At 35.0% G+C, this 20017-nt stretch overlaps 1 protein-coding gene across 1 annotated transcript; it reads right to left on the reverse strand.

The window, feature by feature from the left end:
* Nucleotides 1-3114: 3114 nt before the first annotated feature.
* Nucleotides 3115-9661, reverse strand: LOC110788698 (dihydroxy-acid dehydratase, chloroplastic). The gene is made up of 15 exons (XM_021993341.2): nucleotides 9393-9661; nucleotides 8416-8973; nucleotides 7738-7809; nucleotides 7588-7635; nucleotides 6426-6580; nucleotides 6160-6354; nucleotides 5973-6084; nucleotides 5758-5827; nucleotides 5569-5627; nucleotides 5340-5463; nucleotides 5124-5194; nucleotides 4929-5030; nucleotides 3871-3951; nucleotides 3503-3661; nucleotides 3115-3429 (listed from the first exon to the last, which is right to left on the reverse strand). The coding sequence occupies exons 2-15, from the start codon at nucleotides 8956-8958 to the stop codon at nucleotides 3379-3381; spliced, it is 1842 nt and encodes a 613-aa protein (XP_021849033.1). The 5' UTR covers nucleotides 8959-8973; nucleotides 9393-9661; the 3' UTR covers nucleotides 3115-3378.
* Between the last annotated feature and the right edge of the window lie 10356 nt (nucleotides 9662-20017).

The raw sequence follows: 20017 nt of genomic DNA on the forward strand, positions 1-20017 counted from the left end.
TCCCTCTACTTAATCAAATAGATTCGGCTATTGAAATCGGGGGTTAATTCTCAAAATCTCCAATTCCGTTTTCACATAAACCCTAATTTTCCAGCAATTCAAATTGGGGTTTAATTCATCAATTACAATGTCATTTCAGCAACTCAAGCATTATAAATCACAGATTCAGCCCAATTACAAAGAATAATTTCATTGGAAAAAAAACTCAATTTTAATAACAAATTACCAGTATTCATAGGCAAATGATGACTACAGTCTACATACTCTTAATTCATACGGAGTAGCTTATTATAGCTTGCGTTGCAATTTTTTGTTGAGTTACAAAGGTAGTTTAGGAGCCATGATAAGTGTGCTATGGAGTGTAGGAGGGAGGCTACGGCTAAATATAATAGTGGGGTGTTGTCGGGGTTCGATCTTACCACTGGGAAGTTTAGGGAAGGTGATTGGCTGTGTGTTGCGCCACCGCCCACCGGCCCGGGTTGCTGATCGGAGGGTTAAGATTACAGGTCCGGTTGACAGGAAGATGATTATGAATGCTCTTATTAATTTGTTGAGATAAGGGAAGGAGATTGGTTGTCACTTGTATGCTGCCCCACAAATGTTTTCCGTAATGGTATCGTTATGTGGTGTTGAAAACTAATTTTTAAATTTTTTAAGGTGTTAAAATACAATAAAAAATAAGTAAGGTGTTAAAAAATAAAAACTGATTTTTTAAAGGTGTTAAAACACAAATAATCCTAAATTTTGATTGCAATTTGATTGAACATTGTTGGTGTGGATTTTTAATTGGGCTGTTTATGACAAATTTGTACTATAATTTTGTTGTCAATTTTGGTTCAATTGTCAGATTTTGGAGCTGAATCATTTTTGATTGAAACTTGATTCATTTTCAAGTTAATGCATAAATCGTTCATGGAGTTTGGAGGATTAAGGTGAGTGCTTGATAGAGCATACTGATTGGAGGTTCAAGGGCACTTGACTTTGCTGGGGTGTATGCTAATTGTTTCCTGTTTGGTATTCTTCATCATGATGGAGTGTTTAGACGAGTCTTCTAATGTTGAAGGATAGAAGGAAGCAACAAGAACCGAAACAAGAAATAGAGCAACAGATATCAAGCCCTCAAAGTTCCTAAAACTATTTGCACTCGAGTTTGATTCATCACTTGCATCTGCAATCCTAGTTTCCCTCATTGTTTCTTTAGCACCCAATTCATTTTCCGAATTGCTCGACCGGAAAATCAACTCCAAGGTGTCAATTAGCTGCTTGGGAAAACTAACAGAATAGCCAATTGCAAATTTGCAGACTAAGTTCTAAATACAGAGGTGAAATTTTTTTTAAAAAATAATAATAATAAGATTTCCAGATTCAGTAGGTGGGATATATAATTTTGACTTCGATGTGGGAAATCTTGTGATGCTGTGAACCATTGAACTAGACAACTTCCTCTAGTTGAGGGTAGTCTCCACTCTCCAACAACTTTACAGATAAAAGGGTAATAACATGAAATCCTAAGGTAAGGACAGTGACATGAATAGCAGGCAAAATAGAGAAAACATGCCAAGATGAATTGGGCAAAGAAATTAACAAGTTAGCTCTTGCAACTGAAACACCAATACCCACCAAAGTAATGATTGAGATCTCATCATAAAGTAAAGAAATCGATTCGTCGAATCAATTGCTCGAAATGGGAAGAACCAAATGATGGAGTGGTCGGTGGTGAAGGTTGAGGAGAGAGAACACTCCGGTGGAGTGGTCGGTGGTTGAGGTTGAGGTCGAGGAGAGAGAAAACTCGGGTGGAGTGGTCGGTGGTCCAGGTCGAGGAGAGAGAAAACTCTGGTAGAGGGGGTGGAGATGTTTTTTTATATAGTGAAAACAATTAAATAAGATAGACTAATTAGAAAACAACACATGTCATGCTTAACATGTAAACAAAGTCAACAATGACTCGTTGACCTATCTCAACAGGTTACCGGTCACTTGACCTGTTATTAGAAGACTCGTCTTAAACGTTAGATTATTTAGAATTAATCGATTTGTCGTACTGTTAATAGAAGAGCGGGCAAAGGTTGGATTATTTTTATCAAATTTTCCTTAAAATTTCATAAGGTGGTAAGTTTGAAAAGGTGGACTTTATAAGGTGTTAATTTTGAAATTTTCCATAAGAAAACAATGAAAAACTTATTGAAACTTTCCAAATATTCAAGTTATACTTCTTCCTTTCTTTTTTACCAGACATTGTCTCTAAAATTAAATGTCTCCCTATTCTGATACAAGAAACAGAAGACCAACCAATATGGATTAATTTCGCCTGAAAATTTTACATTAAAGTCAGTCACTTGGTTAGCCCATAACATTCCTACACACCGGCCCAAATGACCATTTGTCTGGATTTGAAAATTAGATATTCCACCAAAACTAAGAATCTTTTTGGGACAAAATTAAGGGGACAATATGCTTGCCATCAATGCCATTAAAGGAATATGGTCCATCCCCTGGAAACTACACAATATCATCTCAGACATCAAAATGATTCTTCAAGACTTCGACGAATGGAAAATCAAGCATATTTATAGGAAAGCAAACAAGCAGCAAATTAGATAGCAAATGTAGGTCACTTAGTCTCTAGGAGTATGTATATTAATCCGTTTAATACTCCAAATTTATCCTCGATTGTTCAAAACGATTACTTAGAAATTCAAGGCGCACAACTAACTCCAATTTACTAATAAATTTATCCTAAGTTTATAATTCTTACCTTGAAAAAACACACTAACTAAAAGTACAACCATACAAGTGAAAGCTAAGAGGCAATGCTAATAGGCTGGAAGTTACAATCTTGTAGATGAATTAGAATGAACAACGTGTTGCGGCATCTCAAGTCTCAACATATGAGTGATGGATAGCTCAGTTGGTTAGAGCTTCCATCCCGGTTCCAGGTGATCCTGAGATCGATTCTCATCCCCGCCCTTGTAGCTCATTCGCACCAAAAAAAAAAGTCTCAACATGTAGGTATCTTGGCATGGTAGGGATTGAACAGCAAATCTGCGTAATTATAGACAGTTCAAATATGCTATCAGATCACTGGTGATCGAGAAAGTTGAAGTAGAAGCACTGTTAAGAGTTTAAGACGAAGAACATTAATAACTTCGATGAATAACCCTTTCTCTTCCAACATACATTTGTTAGTGTTCAGCATTCCGTTTCAATAATACTAAACCCTGTAAAAGATACAACAGAACAGACTAGGCTACAAGAGCTAATATTACAACCGGCTAACAAAAAGCTCAAACCTACACTCTATCTCCAGAACCATCGAATATGAGCTTTGTTTGCTTCAGATTAATCAAATGCTTTCTCATTTCTGAATTTGGCTACTCATCACTCATCAGTTACACAACCCCTTGAAGCCGACTGCACATTCTTGATATACTGAAAATCAAGGCGCACAACTATTAGCAAATTTACAGAAAGGGCGTAAAAGGAAATGCAAGATCATACATACCTTGTACAGTACTCCTCTGTTAGCTTTGTATGCAGGTGGGGTCCACTTTCTCTTTCGCTCCTCCATCTCCTCGGCCGTCAACTGAACATCCATTATCTTTTTCCCGACGTCAATTATGATGATGTCTCCATTCTGCACCAGACCTATTGGTCCACCCTCCTAAACATTGCCAAAACAACAAGTGCTTTAGATCCTACCAGTCTACCACTTGATTATCAACAAAAACTTCTAGAAGACTTCAACTTTGAAGTTCACACCCCTAGATAAATAATAATAATAATAATAATAATAATAATAATAATAATAATAATAATAATTGTATTACAATAACAAAGACTAATCACTAAAAGATAAATTTTCGTGCATACTTGTGCTTCAGGGCACACGTGACCGATAACAAATCCATGTGAACCTCCCGAAAACCTTCCATCAGTTAGAAGAGCCACATCCTGCAACAGTCGGTCCGAACCCATGGTAGCGTTAGTCATTAAATCAGGGAAAAAAAATCTTACTTTTCAACTATACTGCTACAATAGAACATCCTTTGGTTCTTTCTGGCTATGTTACTTGGGCCGGGTATTCCCATATTGGTGTCAGGCACTTGTACCAGTCTATGTATCAGACTCAGCTATTCTTAAGGGGGGGGGGGGGGGGGGGGGGGGATCCATGTTTTCTTCCAAAATTAAGTGTCAAGTTTACTTGATCAGGTGATTCAGGTCTGAGTGTGGAGGATCCAATAGGGGGTGGGTACTTGAGGTAAAACAAAGAGTCAGAGTAATATATCGTTTGCCAATTTATACAATCTTTTCTTTCCCTTTTAAACTGGTAGCAGTAGTGTTTTCCATATGGCCATTAACCAAATACTTTCATTTCCCTTTAAAATTGGTAGCAGTAGTGCTTGTTATATGGCCGTTAACCAAATACTTACAGAAAGAATCATTCCAGTTACAACTTACAAGCATACAACTCCTGCAAGGCTACAAGAGATTGACCTTGAAGTAACCGAAAGTATTTTAAAAGGGAGCATAGAAACTAAAAGCTTTTTCTTTTTTGACAAAACAACATCATACCATAATTAATACGTGAGATATCATCGGGCAATGAAGTAAATTGGTAAGGTGGGCATGTAGGATAAAAGTAGAAAACCTATATCTAACAAGATAATGTGAAAGTAATATTAATATTAATATTAATGATGATGTGCTGTGACCCATAAATAAAGAAGTGGGACAAAACCTTAAAAATGGCTTAATTAATCAAAGGCTGGGAAAGTCAGTTTGAGATAAAAGTAAGAATATGGCTATGAAAATGCTAACATCAACATTATAAGTTTATTACCATTTACCACCAATGACCCCAAAAAGGCTAGGAAAAGTGAAGTCAACATTTAAGGCATTAAACAAGCATAGAAATCATGTCAAAGTACCTTCCCGAGTCCTGCTCCCATTATAGCACTAGTTGGTGTCAACATTTCAGGCATGCCAGGTCCACCTTTCGGTCCTTCTCCTCTAATAACTACTACTTTACCCTGGAAAATAGTTAGATTAACAGCTGATAGTATGCATGAAATTTCTCAATTGATCAGTCACAGTGAATGAACTAACTGGTGCACAAAAAGTACCTTGAAACTCTGGGGATCTTCTGAAATAGCAGCGATCATAACTTCTTCTCCTTCAAAAACAAGGGCTGGACCTGAAAGTTTATACGATAAGAAGCTAATAATAGAAGAATCCGGTGAGTAGAAAATAGAAGAATCCGGTTTGATCACATAGTTTAAAATCAGAAACCCATGAAATTTACAATGACACTAGAAGTGTATGGCTAGAGGGGAACGTACCAGAAAAATATAATCCTTCCTTTCCCGTAATTTTTGCTACAGAGCCCTCAGGAGCAAGATTACCATACAAAATCTGTATATGCCCCGTTTCCTTAATAGGGTTTGACAATGACCGTATTATTTTCTGAAACATTCCACCAAACAGATGCATAATTAAAACACAGGTTTGAAGGATATTACTTTAACATGATTGGAAAGTGACACCTACTGAACAAGACATACGTCATACCTGACCTTCAGCCAAAGGTGGGAAGAGTTTGGCATTCTCAGCCAGTGTTTTCCCAGTAACTAGACAAAACAAGAAACACAAAAGATCAGGAATTAAATAATTAATTAAATAAAAGAAAAACAAAACTAATTGCAACTCTCATATGTACATTTGAAGCAAAAGCATGTCCAAGGGTGCAAGACCATATACCAGTGATGCAGTCCCCATCTAAAAATCCAAGCTCAAGAAGATAGCGAATCACCGCAGGTGTGCCACCAACCTACATAGATCAATCAAAAGAATACGGAGTATAACTTACAATAGTTATAAGTGAATAAAAATTATTTAGAAACAAAAGAAATTATCATTTAGCAACAGAAGAAAAAAAGATAAAGCTCAACTAAGGTAAGTGAGGTCAAATGTACCTTATGCAAATCTTCCATGACGAATTTGCCACTTGGTTTAAGATCTGCAAGGAATGGCACCTGATCACTTACCTTCTGAAAGTCGTCAAGAGATAATTCCACATCAACAGACCTACAAAGAAACAAGAGGTCAGAATTAAGCATCCATTTCAAGCAGGCTGCAGAAACTTCAGAGCAGCATTCTCACCTTGCAATAGCGATGAGATGCAAGACAGCATTGGTTGACCCACCAAGGGCCATGACCACAACCATTGCATTCCGCAGAGATTTCTCAGTTATTATGTCTCGTGGTTTCAAGTCCATTTTAAGCAGATCGAGGAGATATTTTCCAGCAAGACGACATTCATCTAGCTTCAAAGGGTCTTCAGCTGGTGTTGACGAGCTTTAAGAGAGAAAGGAACATTATAACCCTAGAAGGAATAACATTTTTACTCTTTTAAGTACAAACAATACCTGTAAGGAATAGACATTCCCATAGCCTCGATAGCGGATGCCATGGTATTTGCAGTATACATACCACCGCAAGCTCCTGCTCCAGGACAGGAATTACGGACGACATTCATCCTCTCCTCCTCATTTATAGATCCACTAACGAATTCCCCGTAAACCTGCAACAAAGATGGGAAAAATAAAATGTCACGCTCAAAGGTAAATGCCTTTAGGGTTTAACAACAAATTACAAAATTTAACATCAACAATTAGTATACAAGTCATCAGTAATTGTCCTACAGCATGACAATCTTGGCCTTAAATAATAAATAGTCACTTGAATGCTTCTTAGTTTGATTTTGACATTTCAAATTCAAGAAATAACCTTGGAAGTAGAAGTTCCTGAGAAGTGGAAGAATGAGTTGTTTGGTTGGCAACATCATCACAAATGGAGGAAGCTGTTTTCTGCTTAAACAACTTTTGCACTTCCTATGAAATAAACTACAAGTACATGGGGAAAACAATTTTCAGAAATATTACTTCCTATGTTCAACCAAACGACCGCTATGTAATCTACAGCATGTCTTTCAGATGGATTTTGTGCATAGGAAATTGAGGACAAATCTTTGGCAAGAATGGAAACAGATTCACCAACTTTTTCAGAAATGTTATTTCCTATGTCCAACCAAACGACCGCTATGTAATCTACATCATGTCTTTCAGATGGATTTTGTGCATAGGAAAATTGAGGACAAACCTTTGGCAAGAATGGAAACAGATTCACCAACTTCTATAAGACATGAAGATTAGTTGAACAAATTTTCTTAAATAAAGCACATTTCATCTCATACATTAATATACAAAAATGTTGCTTGAGTTAGAAGGTTATAGAATGCATTTCAGGTAAAGCACTGTGATTCATTCAAAGTAGAAGGACGAGGAAAGATGAGTCATTAACATGATCGACTATAAAAGAAGATCCGGAGACAGTTGAGCCAGAATGTGACAAGGAGTCCTTAAAATCCAGCACATTTATTCTTAAGAAGATGAAAATCTCCTTCAAGCTGTCATCAAAATAAATATCTAGTACATCCACAAATGTAATTGATAAACAAAATCAAAGTTAAATTAGACACATTGATTGAGTGAATGGAAAGGAAGGACATGTGGAAAGTTAACTACATACCTGGAATGCGCTAACAATGTCTAATGTATTCCCTTGAAAATGACCAGGCTGCAAACCATAAAAATAAATAGATTAATTAGTTAAAAGATGATTTTATGGAGAGACAAAGAAAGATGGAGCTATATGCAATTTCCAATCTCTAAACCAGACCTTGATTGTACCACCATAAACCATGATGCCTGGTCTATTAAGGCGTCCCATAGCCATGATTGTACCTGGCATCTGCAAATAGCACAATCATCAATAAGGCATAGATTGTTGCCCAACTTACTGCATAATAAACAATATTCAAGATAGCATCTAATCAAAACATATGCTTCCGCCTCAAAGAAGCAATAACAAACAACCCAATTGTAGAAATAAGTAACTAATTATCCTTTACACCTTAAAAGGTTCAATTGGATGTAAACATTTTGCAATGAACATTTATCCCATGTGTCACATGAGCCGATAGGCAGAAGTTGAGTGAAGTAAAAACAACACAATTAGACTAAATAAAATGATTCATCAGTTTTCTTTTACAACAAAAATTTTCTATTATTAACTTTATGATTGATTTCTGAGACAACACTGAGGAAACAGACGATTAATCAAACACACGAATCATTTATAACCTCAAAGTAAGTCACTAGTAAAAATCTTTAGGAGTGGAAAATAAACACCACCGTTCCGGAAAGGATATCAAATGATACTAGATGTATGCTAAAAATCAAACAGATTTCCATAATGTGAGCAGACGAGTCAATTGATATTGCAACTCAATACAAAAGTTAGATACTAATCTCCATTACAATCGACAAGTTGATGACCAGAATAAGTAATACTTACATTTTTATCACATCCAGGGATAGAGATGTTCCCATCATACCATTGAGCAGACATGACAGTCTCAATACTATCCGCAATCAGGTCTCGGGATTGCAAACTGTAACACATGCCTCTAGTACCCATAGAGATAGCATCACTAACACCAATAGTGTTGAACCTAAACCCAATCATCCCGGCCTCTTCGACTCCTTCTTTCACTGCTGCAGCTAAATCTAACAGGTGCATATTGCAGGTATTACCTTCGTACCAAACCGATGAAATACCAACTTGTGGTTTGCTCATATCGTCTTCTGAAAGTCCAACACCATAGAGTATAGCTTGTGCGGCACCTTGGGACTTTGGTTGAGTAATGCGAGAGCTATACTTGTTGAGCTTTCCCTCTGTGGATTCCGATGTAACCAATGCCGGTGATTCTGCCGGAGTTGTGAGTGCAGAAACACATTTCAAACGGCGTTGGCATTGAGCACTCGAAGATACTCGTCTTGAAATGCAGGGAGCAGAGAAATTCGGACTCACATTCGGGATGACGAGAGCAGCTTGCATTTTTGTTGATTATAGCTGTAAATTAGGTAAGTACATACATTCAAATACTACAATTTAGGGAAGAAATTATCAATGAGAACCGAGTTACAATAAGAACACTAATTAAAAACTTCTCTACCATCCACAATGACAAAATTCAATTTGAAAATAAATAAATAATAACGAATTGACCATTCATTTCTTAGCTTGATTATCCAGTCTACAACTAATTAAACACAACACAGTAAGCAATCAGCAAAGCTATACGGGGGTAAAATCAAATGGGTAACATCATAAATTTCTAAAGCATGAAACAAAATACACAAATTAAAAACTTGAGCACTTTTAATAGCTAGGTTATGACAAATTAAAGATGCAAATAAAACTTTTAAAAAAGAACAATCAATTCATTGGGTCTAAATTGAAAAAATAAATACGTGATACAGAAATCTAACCTGGGTGTAATGCCAGAAACGCCTAAAAGCTGAAAACTTTGAAGATTATAATCAACAAAAATGGCGGACACACTCACACAGAAATGCAGAGAGACTGATGGAGGGCTGCTTAGTGGTAGTGGGATTGAAGAAGCGAAGAGATTAGAAGTGGGGTTGGAATGTTATTCACTTTATTGGATGTTGGGTTATGGAGTCTATGGGCTTGGACTACTTGTTTGTGTTGAACAACAACAATAAGATCAAATAAGAATCTTGTTGTTGTTGTTTTGTTGGTGAAATGAAGCAAAGGTACAATTGTCAATTACAAATTGGTTACACAGGTCAATCGGGTCGGTCTCAGGTTTGGTAATTTTATTTTGTACGGAGTTAGTTTTAAGGTCCACTTCAGCCTTTCAATTTTCATACAAGTTGCTTTAAATGTGTTTTTTTTGGATTTTGAGTTTAAGCACAAACTAATTATAGGTTGAGACTCAGTAAATTAGTAAGTAGCCTGTCCGCCTCCAAAAGGTCTTGTGCGCACAAGGTGTACAATAAAATTATCGTACACCAAAGTAACTTTTACCTAGTTTTTTATAACTTTTACTATGTTTTGGTAAACTTTTATGTTAGGAAAAAAAATTGATAAATTAACTTTTTAAAAGATTAAATGATTAATTTTTATACATTATTAATGATTTTGAAGAAATTTTGTTATTAAAATAAGAAAAATTTAAAAATATAAAATAGATAACTTTTACATGTATAAGGGTAACTTTTATGTATTTTGAGTCAACTTTTACTTCGGTGTACAATATTTATTGTACACCCCTTGTAAATAAGAATTTGTGGTCCGCCTCACCATGTGAAAAATTATGTCTTGTTTGGTTAAGAGTTGTTAGCTGGTAGTTGGTAGCTAGTTTGACTACTTGTTAGCGGTTAATTGTTTGCATTAGCTGATTGGACTGGCTGGTTGCATTAGTTGTTTGTGTAAAAGTGTTTGGTAAATTAGCTGATAGCGGTTAAATGTTTAATACCTTAATATGTAAAATGACCATTAAAGACATTGACATACTTTGTTTCTTATTAATATTAGACAAACAATTTATTGTGTTGATTTTTCTCTCTTTATATTTTAATAAGCATTGATTAAATAAAAAAAATTATTTTAAAAAAAATATTCTTAATTCTAAATTTTTTAATAATATATATTTTTTCAAATAGAGAAATATTACTAATGATATTTCAAGCATGATTGCAATATACTTCAATTGCTCACACATAGTAGAACTTAAACCTAGGAGCAAACCATACATGGAAACATGAGTTTCTATTTCGGGAAAAGAAACTCAACCTAAAAGAAACTTGAGGATGAACACCAAGAATGTACCAAACCGGGTAAAGAAACTCAACCACAACTCATGCACTAAAAACTCATAAAATTGTAGAAAGCAATAGATGAAAGCAATAAAGAGCAGAATTCAAAAGACAAATTAAAGGAGTTAAACTAGAAAGTAATAAAGTGGTAAGACCTGTGCAACCTAAGAGAAAACAAAGTGACATAACATAACTAAGACACACTCTACACATGTGGGCTTTAGGATAACATTCTATTTATACTAAGGTGGGCATGTGCCCAAGAAGTTGGGTAGTCGTCATGCTTCAGACAGGGTCCGGCAGAGTTACACGACCCGTGCAAGGGGTCGTGCAATGTAATACACAGGGGTGGAGTAGCAGTGTTGCACGGTCCGTGTCAAACGTGCACGAGTCACGCAGCGGGTCATGCATTAAGTGTTGCACGACCCGTGTGTATTGTGCACCGTCCGTGCACAACTGCTATCCAAGATTGATGTTTCGGTGCAATGTAAGAGTTGCACGGTCCATGCAAGGACCATGCCCCTAGTTGCTTCACGTGCATAAATGCCATGGATCCTTCAAGCCCGTGCATAAATGTCATGGATCCTTCAAGCCCAAAGACTCGATTTAGTGGAAGCTTTCCACTCATACTTTTCTTCCTCCGTGAGAGACTTTGATGATAGTGATGAGGTGGGATGACGAGGATGCCAAGAAGCGCGCTTGCACTCGAACCCCATTGATGTGGTCATTCTCTCTTTTGGATTACTGGAACATTCATACTCCGTCACTTTAGCTTGGCTTGAAAATAGGGGAGAGAAGCTCTCCATAGAAAACAAGAAAAAAAAAGGCGACAGAGTATGAATAACTCTAAATGCAACTATATGCAACAAAACAACGCAAATATGTATACAAAAGAGATCTTAATTGGCTACTAAAGATACGCAAATTACAAGCACATCAGCACATTATTTGGAAGAGATAGAAAGTGAAGTGCAGAGTTTTATCAAATAGCAGGAAAGAGCTGAGTTTGGATAAGCAATACAGGATAGTACATGCCAAACACATACTAGTAGAAAAAACCCTTATTGCAGCGGGCTTTTAGACCCCTGTTGCAGTGTACATCGTATGCTGCAACTGGGGGGCCTGCAACAAGTCTGAACTTGTTGCAGCGTACAATGTTCGCTGCAAAAAGTACTTTTTTGCAGCGTACATATGCATGTACGCTGCAACAAGTGTCAAAAATTTGGCCAAAACATCATTATTTTTTTTAGTTCCTCGGCTACTTCCTTCTTAAACCAATCAACAAATGTGCGATTATGTTCTTGCATCAACGCTCTTTCCTTCAACTTAGGGTTTTTTTGTTGCAATTCTAGCAAATGCTTATCTATGTAAGGATTGACCTCGGTAAGATGCTGCAATACACAAAGATGTGCCTTATTCTTCCTTTCAGATGGAGGCGAGATCACATTTTTACCAATTACCCCATGCCCTTCAAGCCTCCCTGCATGACGAGATTTTGGAAGACCTATTTGCTCAAGCCTTGATAAGAATTCAGCTACATATTGAGATATCTCTTCCTCAAGGACTCCCCGAATGATACTACCCTCCGGCCTTGCCTGATTCTTTGTTTTTTCCTTTAAATGCCCAAAAAATCTCTCAAAAGGATACATCCATCTTAAGAACACCGGACCACATAACTTGATTTCTCGAACTAAATGAACAATTAAGTGCACCATAATATCAAAGAAAGATGGTGCAAAGTACATTTCAAATCGACACAAAGTTTCAACAATATCATTGTGCAAAGAATCTAATTTCTCCGGATCAATCACTTTAGCACATATAGAATTGAAAAACACACAAAGTTTTGTTATAACATGTCTCACGTGTTTCGGCAATATCCCACGAAGTGCAATTGGCAAAAACACATTAATAATTACATGGCAATCATGAGACTTCATACCAACCAACCTAAGGTCCGAGAGAGATACTAGGCGCTTTACATTCGACGAATATCCCGAGGGAACCTTAATGCCAAGTAAGCACTCACAAAACTGCTTCTTCTCCTTTCTTGACATTGTGTAACACGCTGGAGGCAGAAAAGTCTTAGTACCACCCGCACCCGATTTTTCAACAGGCCACAAATCTGGTCGAATATTCCTCTTTTTCATATCTTTCCGCACATTGTCATTGTCCTTAGTCTTTCCGGGCATGTTTAGCAAAGTCCCAATGATAGCATCGCACACATTTTTCTCAATGTGCATTACATCGAGACAATGCCTAACCGACAAATCTCTCCAGTAGGGAAGATCCCATAATGGAGATACTTTCTTCCACAAAACACTATTTTGAGACTTGGACTTGAAGCACTTGCCGTATTTGGTTTCAACATTTTTTATTAGTTCATAAACCTGTGATCCTGTCAAAGGCGTACGAGCTACTCTTTCCTCGGTGAACCCATTGAATTCTTTCTTCTTCTTACGATAAGGGTGATATCGACTGAGGTGCTTCCTGAAATCTGGGTAAACATTTTTCCTGAAATTATCCAACCATGTGGGCTCCAAGTCCTCTTCACATATAGGGCATGCTTGTTCTCCTTTGGTTTTGTATCCAGACAAGTTTCCATATGCCGGAAAATCATTTATGGTACAAAAAACCATAGCTCGCAATGTAAAGCTTGAGTTGGTGTGTGCATCGAACATTGAAACACCTTCATTCCACAATAATTTCAAATCATCTATGAGTGGAGCCAGGTACACATCTATGTCATTTCCAGGTTTCTTAGGCCCCGAGATGAGGAGTGATAACATGATATGCTTCCGCATCATACACAACCATGGAGGAAGATTATAAATTGCTAGAAGAACCGACCATGTGCTATGTTGACTGCTTAGAGTTCCATATGGATTCACACCATTTGCACATAAAGCAAGCCTTAGATTTCTAACCTCCTTTCCAAATTCAAGATATTTCATCAATATTTCTCCATTAAACAGAATCTGCAGGATGTCGAAGGAGTCCATCTTTCTTCCTCACTTCCACATGCCACCTTAAGTTTTTTGCTTGTTTCTTCAATGAAAACATACGCTCAAAACTAGGTATGATTGGAAGATACCACAAAGACTTAGCAGGCGGGCCCCTCTTAGCTGAATTTTCCCCTTTACGTTTGTAACGAGATGCGCCGCACGTTGGACACTCATCCAAATGTTCATGCTCTTTTCTGTAAAGCATACAATCATTTGGGCAAGCATCTATCTTGTCGACCTCTAAGCCTAAGGGACACATCAATTTCCTGGCATAATAGGTAGAGGTGGGGATATCATTCCCTTCCGGCAAAAATTCACCTACCCACTCCAATAAGGTGTCAAAGTGTTCATCCCTCCAACCACCTTTACATTTGAGGTTGTAGAGTATTGACACACATTCCAACTTGCTGAATTTTGTACAACCGGGATACAAAGGAGTTTCAGCAGCTTTTGATACTTGTTCGAACATCTGAGGTCGTTCGTCCAAGTGATCTTTCAGGCCATCCATCATCTCATTTATTTCATTATCTTCTTACTCATCATCATCCATCTCATTATTCTCATAAATATCATCATCATTCTCATTACTCTGAACATCAAATTCATGGACACTAGAACTTAGGCGATCAAGTATTGTTTCACCATGCCAAAACCAAACATGGTAATCTTGCTTAAACCCACGGCGAAATAAATGATCCTCAATTTCATCAATGTCACCTAACCGCTTGATATTGTTACAATCACGGCAGGGACAGTAGATTTTTTCGGCTTTTGTACTCCGTTGGTGTGCTAAAGCACATCTAATGAACTCTGCGACCCCACTCAAGTATTCTGCCGTAGTATGGTCACCATACATCCAACGACGACTCATTTCTAATAACAACAACAAAAGGTTCCACACATAAACACATATATTTAGAAGCCACACAAATCATTAAGAAGTTCCGCAAATCTTTGATTACATCATTTAAGCTTATCAATGCTTCACTGAAGTGATATTAGAAGTCCAAAAACAATCCTAATAAGTAAAACGGAATGGATACTTAAGCATAGAATACTAATGTACACATTTTATTATTACACTTACTGTACTTATCCAAAATTCATTTATCGTAAAAATGATATGCACTTACTGTACTATTGATTTCAACTTTCAAAAGAGGAAAAGAGAAACTTTATGAAGATAATTAGATATATCAATACCTTATGCAATTGTTGAAATTCAGACAAGCACGATGATAGATTATGCAGGCAGTACGATCATTGCCCCTTTCTTCAACCATATGCGTATCTACTCATCTTCACAAATTAACTGCAAATTAAAGAACGAATTGAACAACAGCCAAAAAAAAAAAATCAAAAAAAATATAAATTGAACAAACCCTAATCTGAAAACGAAAATCAAGAGGGGACAACTAGGAAGATAATTACTTGTTGTGGAAAGGAGAGTAACGGCTGAGCAACAACCGGAACCAGGACACGACGGGGGGACGCTGAACCCCCGGCTGACCAAGCTTATCGAATTTTCAGCGACTGAGACGGCGAGAACAGAACGCGATGGGGGAGATGAGGCGAGAACAGAGACCCACCGGCGAAGACAGCGACGCAGGGCCGAGTAACGCCTGATTTCGACGGCGACGCAGGGCTGAGTTCGAAGGGCAGATGCTTGGAGAGTTGAAGTTGAGCGCGGGGAAATCAAATTTTGAGATATTTGGTTAAGTGAAAAAGCTATTGACGAAATAATATTATTGCAGCAACATATTTTGAAACACGGACTTGTTACAGGGTACAATAGCATGTACGCTGCGACAAAGTCTGGATATTGCTGCGGGCTTTAATCTATATATTATACTAAAAGAGAGGAAATCAATGTGGAGCTGACAAGTGTCACTCTGTGATTTACCTCTCTTTTAATATTATTAATTAATTTATAGATAATTTATTGTCATATTTAACTTACTGTATTTATGGTAGCTGACTAATATGAAAAATACATAAAGAATGAAAGATTCTTTAATATTTTATTAGCAATATTTTTACCAACTTTTTTTTGGTAAGTAAGAATAATATATTTATTCCAACTTATATGGAGCATTTTCTATATATATACTTGATTTCACTCATTAACTTCCTATCAAATATTTTAGGCAAAACAATTGAACTATAACAAACATAATATAAAATATAGAGGAAGAAAATGACAAATGAATTTGTAGTTCAATTGTACTCCGTAATAAATTGTAATTCATTACTTTTTGCCTAAATTACACTATTAATAATTAAATATGATAATCAACCATTAAGTCATACCTATTAATACCTGTATTTGCATAGGATGTATACGGAAAATTTGGTAATTGAATTTTTTATATTAAAAATTACAACAAATTTTACTAAATTGGTATTAATTTACCAAAAAAATAATTTCATTGACAACAACGTCATGCGATACACCGTTTATAGAATATGATGTGGGTTCTATTGTAGTCGTTAGGCTCGATAATATAATAACATTTTCTATATAAATTAAGCTCCTCCAAATCTGTTAGCTAAACAATTGAATTGTTTAATAAACTTTTAACAAATATCTTGGTGCCGAGCACTATATTAACAGAGAGGAAAATCGATGTGGAGTTGACAAATGTCTCTCTCTTATTTTTCTCTCTTATAATATAAATAGCTAACCTATGATAAAATAATTAATTAATATAGTTCATATATATTTTACCTAAAATTTTCTAATTATGGTAATAACCGATTAAAATATGAATTAATTATTTACTTATGCAATAAATTTCTTGATTTAAATCCATATCTATATCTATATACTCCATACTATACTTAAAGAGAGACAAATCGATGTCAAGATGACAAATGTCTCTATTTGATTTGCCTCTATTATACATAAATAAATAATGACTAATGTACATATGTACTATCAAGTTTTGTTTAGAAATTTGGTCATATACTGGATGTGGATATGTAAAAAAACCTTTACTTTTGATTGTTTGTTAATTTTAATCCAATAACAAATCTTTGCATACAATTTCTGATAATTGACCGGTATAGAAAATCTTATAATAGTTGAACTTATACTATGAATTAAGACTTTATTCTGTTCGACTTATTTTGACTTATTTCTGACAGATAAGTTCAGTTAAGCTCAGATAATATACGTTCAGAAAAAATTTGTTTTTCAGACATTTTTGCACACAAATAAGTCTATTTCAGACCAATTCAATTTTTTGAGATAAAATAAGTTTGATAAGTTCAGTTAAGTTCAGCTAAACTCAGATAAAATAAGTTTAGAAAAATAAGTTTTTTCAGATATATTCAGACACAAATAAGTTTATTTCAGATAAAATAAATTTAGATAAGTTCAGTTAAGTTCAAATAAGTTCGGATAATATAAGTTCAGAGTAAATAAGTCGAATAGAACGAAACCTAAATTATTGTAATGCTATCAATTTTTAAGAAATTGTGTCATACAATGAATATGGATATGAATAGAAACCTTTAACTCTTTATAGGTGTTGTCACAAACATTTTATAGGCCCGATGTTAACTAACAAAATGAGACCCCTAGCCATATAAATAAGTAATTTTTAATAACGGGCCCTATCATATTTTTAATCTTAAATATCAAAGAAGGATTTTTCTAGATTCTCATTATCGTAATATTTTTATACGGAACACGAATAATAATTTTTTCGCTCTTATTATTGCAGTCTTAAGGGCATGTTGATTGAAATTTTGACTAATATATCGTAATCAAATATATTCAGACACAAATAAGTTTATTTCAGACAAAATAAATTTAGATAAGTTCAGTTAAGTTCAAATAAGTTCGGATAATATAAGTTCAGAGTAAATAAGTCGAATAGAACGAAACCTAAATTATTGTAATGCTATCAATTTTTAAGAAATTGTGTCATACAATGAATATGGATATGAATAGAAACCTTTAACTCTTTATAGGTGTTGTCACAAACATTTTATAGGCCCGATGTTAACTAACAAAATGAGACCCCTAGCCATATAAATAAGTAATTTTTAATAACGGGCCCTATCATATTTTTAATCTTAAATATCAAAGAAGGATTTTTCTAGATTCTCATTATCGTAATATTTTTATACGGAACACGAATAATAATTTTTTCGCTCTTATTATTGCAGTCTTAAGGGCATGTTGATTGAAATTTTGACTAATATATCGTAATCAAATACATCCAATATGAACCAAAATATATTTGGATAAGGGAACTTATGAAATTAACAACCTAATTACTAAATCATTTAAGTAAAATAGTGTAGTATGTAAGTATGTGCAAAGTTTTGATATTTAAAGTCAATAAATTCACAATCCCAAAAAATCAATCGTACCCAAAATTGTCTTTGTAAAATCAATTACACAAAAGTCAATCAACAATATTTATTAATTAACGAAGGAAAATTCAGATCTTTTAGACTGGAGTGCAGGTTTTTGGATTAAGAAAAATCTAAGATTATTATAAAATTGCATAAGTAACCTAAAATAATAACAATCTATAATGTAATGAGAATATATATAATTGACATACAAGTATAATGCAAAACTTAAATGTAGAAACATCATAAATTAGTGTTGCAATATGACATCTATATCTATGTATATTGTACTAAACCTAAGGTCCATAGAACCAAAACTGATATATATGGAGCTCTGTGGTTAAAAGTTTTCCCCCTATTAACTGAATAATTACTTAAAAAAACATTATTTGAATATTATGGTGCCCATTATAAACTAATCCTCTACACAAGCCATAGTCTTTATAATGATTATATCTTATAAGGGTTTATATTGTACAAAGTAGTATCTTATATTATAAATTACTATTAATATGTTTGCAACAACAAAAAAAATATATGTATATGTTAATGCAGAGGATAGCAATATATATATATATATATATATATATATATATATATATATATATATATATATATATATATATATATATATATATATATATATATATATATATATATATATATATATATATATAATTTCGTGCAAAATTAACATTTTGATGTGTAAATCGTGCATCACACTTGATGATGGAGCGAGTTTTTTGATTTTAAATTGGATCGACGACGAAGATAAACAAAGATGATTGACTAATATTGATTAAATAAATACATATTTGGTGTCGGTGAGCGGGTATAAAGATGACATGTACCCATCTTCGAGATCGGGCGAGTTTGAATTTATTGAAATTGAGAATACTCACCTAATTTAATTATGTATATCACTTTTAAATATTTTATCAGTATATAGCTAATACAATAAATTTTAATAATAAACTTATGTCAATAAATTCAAAGTTAGCTGAAAGACAAAGTTAATTATTTACTGAATATAGGGATATCAAATTGTCAGTGGGACAGGTTTTAGGGATATCCCCGAGTCATCCGCCTCAAGTGGGTGAGGATGAAGGACAGTTTTGTGGGTGATAAGGTTAAGAAATGTATTCGTCGCGGGTGAAGAGGCGATGATGTATTTTGTATTGTTGGGTGACAATGTTAAAAATGTATTCGTCGTACAACTGTCCGCCTTGCTTATCTTTCATATAATGATTATAAATATATCAACATTTTTTTTTACTACTAACCTGCATATTGTAATGTATTGCTTATTTTACTCAATTACTCTAATTAGACAATCGAATTTTCAAAGACTCTAGAATACAGTTTTAAAATTCAAAACTCTATTGCAAAAAAAAATGTTGAGTACAGGGGTAGGTTTAAGACGGGTGTGGATACACTGGTGGGTGACAGGGCGGAGATGAATTTTATTTTTCACCCCTCGAGATGGATATTGGGAGGGGTGGGTATTGTTCCTATATATCATGGATGGGTATTGTTCCTATATATCATGGGTGGTGGGGACGAGATGCGAATTTTAGGCGGGTACGCGTGGGTGTGGATGCTCCGTCCCGCCTCAAAGTCATATCTAGACGAATAAAGTAAATGGTGGTGGTAGGTGGTAAATGATCGGGTAATAAGGTAGATAGAGTGAGTATTGAGTGGGTGTGACTAACTATCAGGTGTGTATGGTGGATGATCGAGAATAATTTTATATTTAACACAAGTGATTAATGAGGATGGAAACAATGTTTTCTATGTATTTTTATTGATTTTTTTTTAATACTCCGTATTGAAGACACCCCAACTTAACAAATTTGTACATAATTGATTATTTTTCATTAGGAGCATCCAAGCTCTATT

Source organism: Spinacia oleracea, chromosome 4 (assembly GCF_020520425.1).
Source record: "Spinacia oleracea cultivar Varoflay chromosome 4, BTI_SOV_V1, whole genome shotgun sequence".
NCBI lineage: Eukaryota > Viridiplantae > Streptophyta > Magnoliopsida > Caryophyllales > Amaranthaceae > Spinacia > Spinacia oleracea.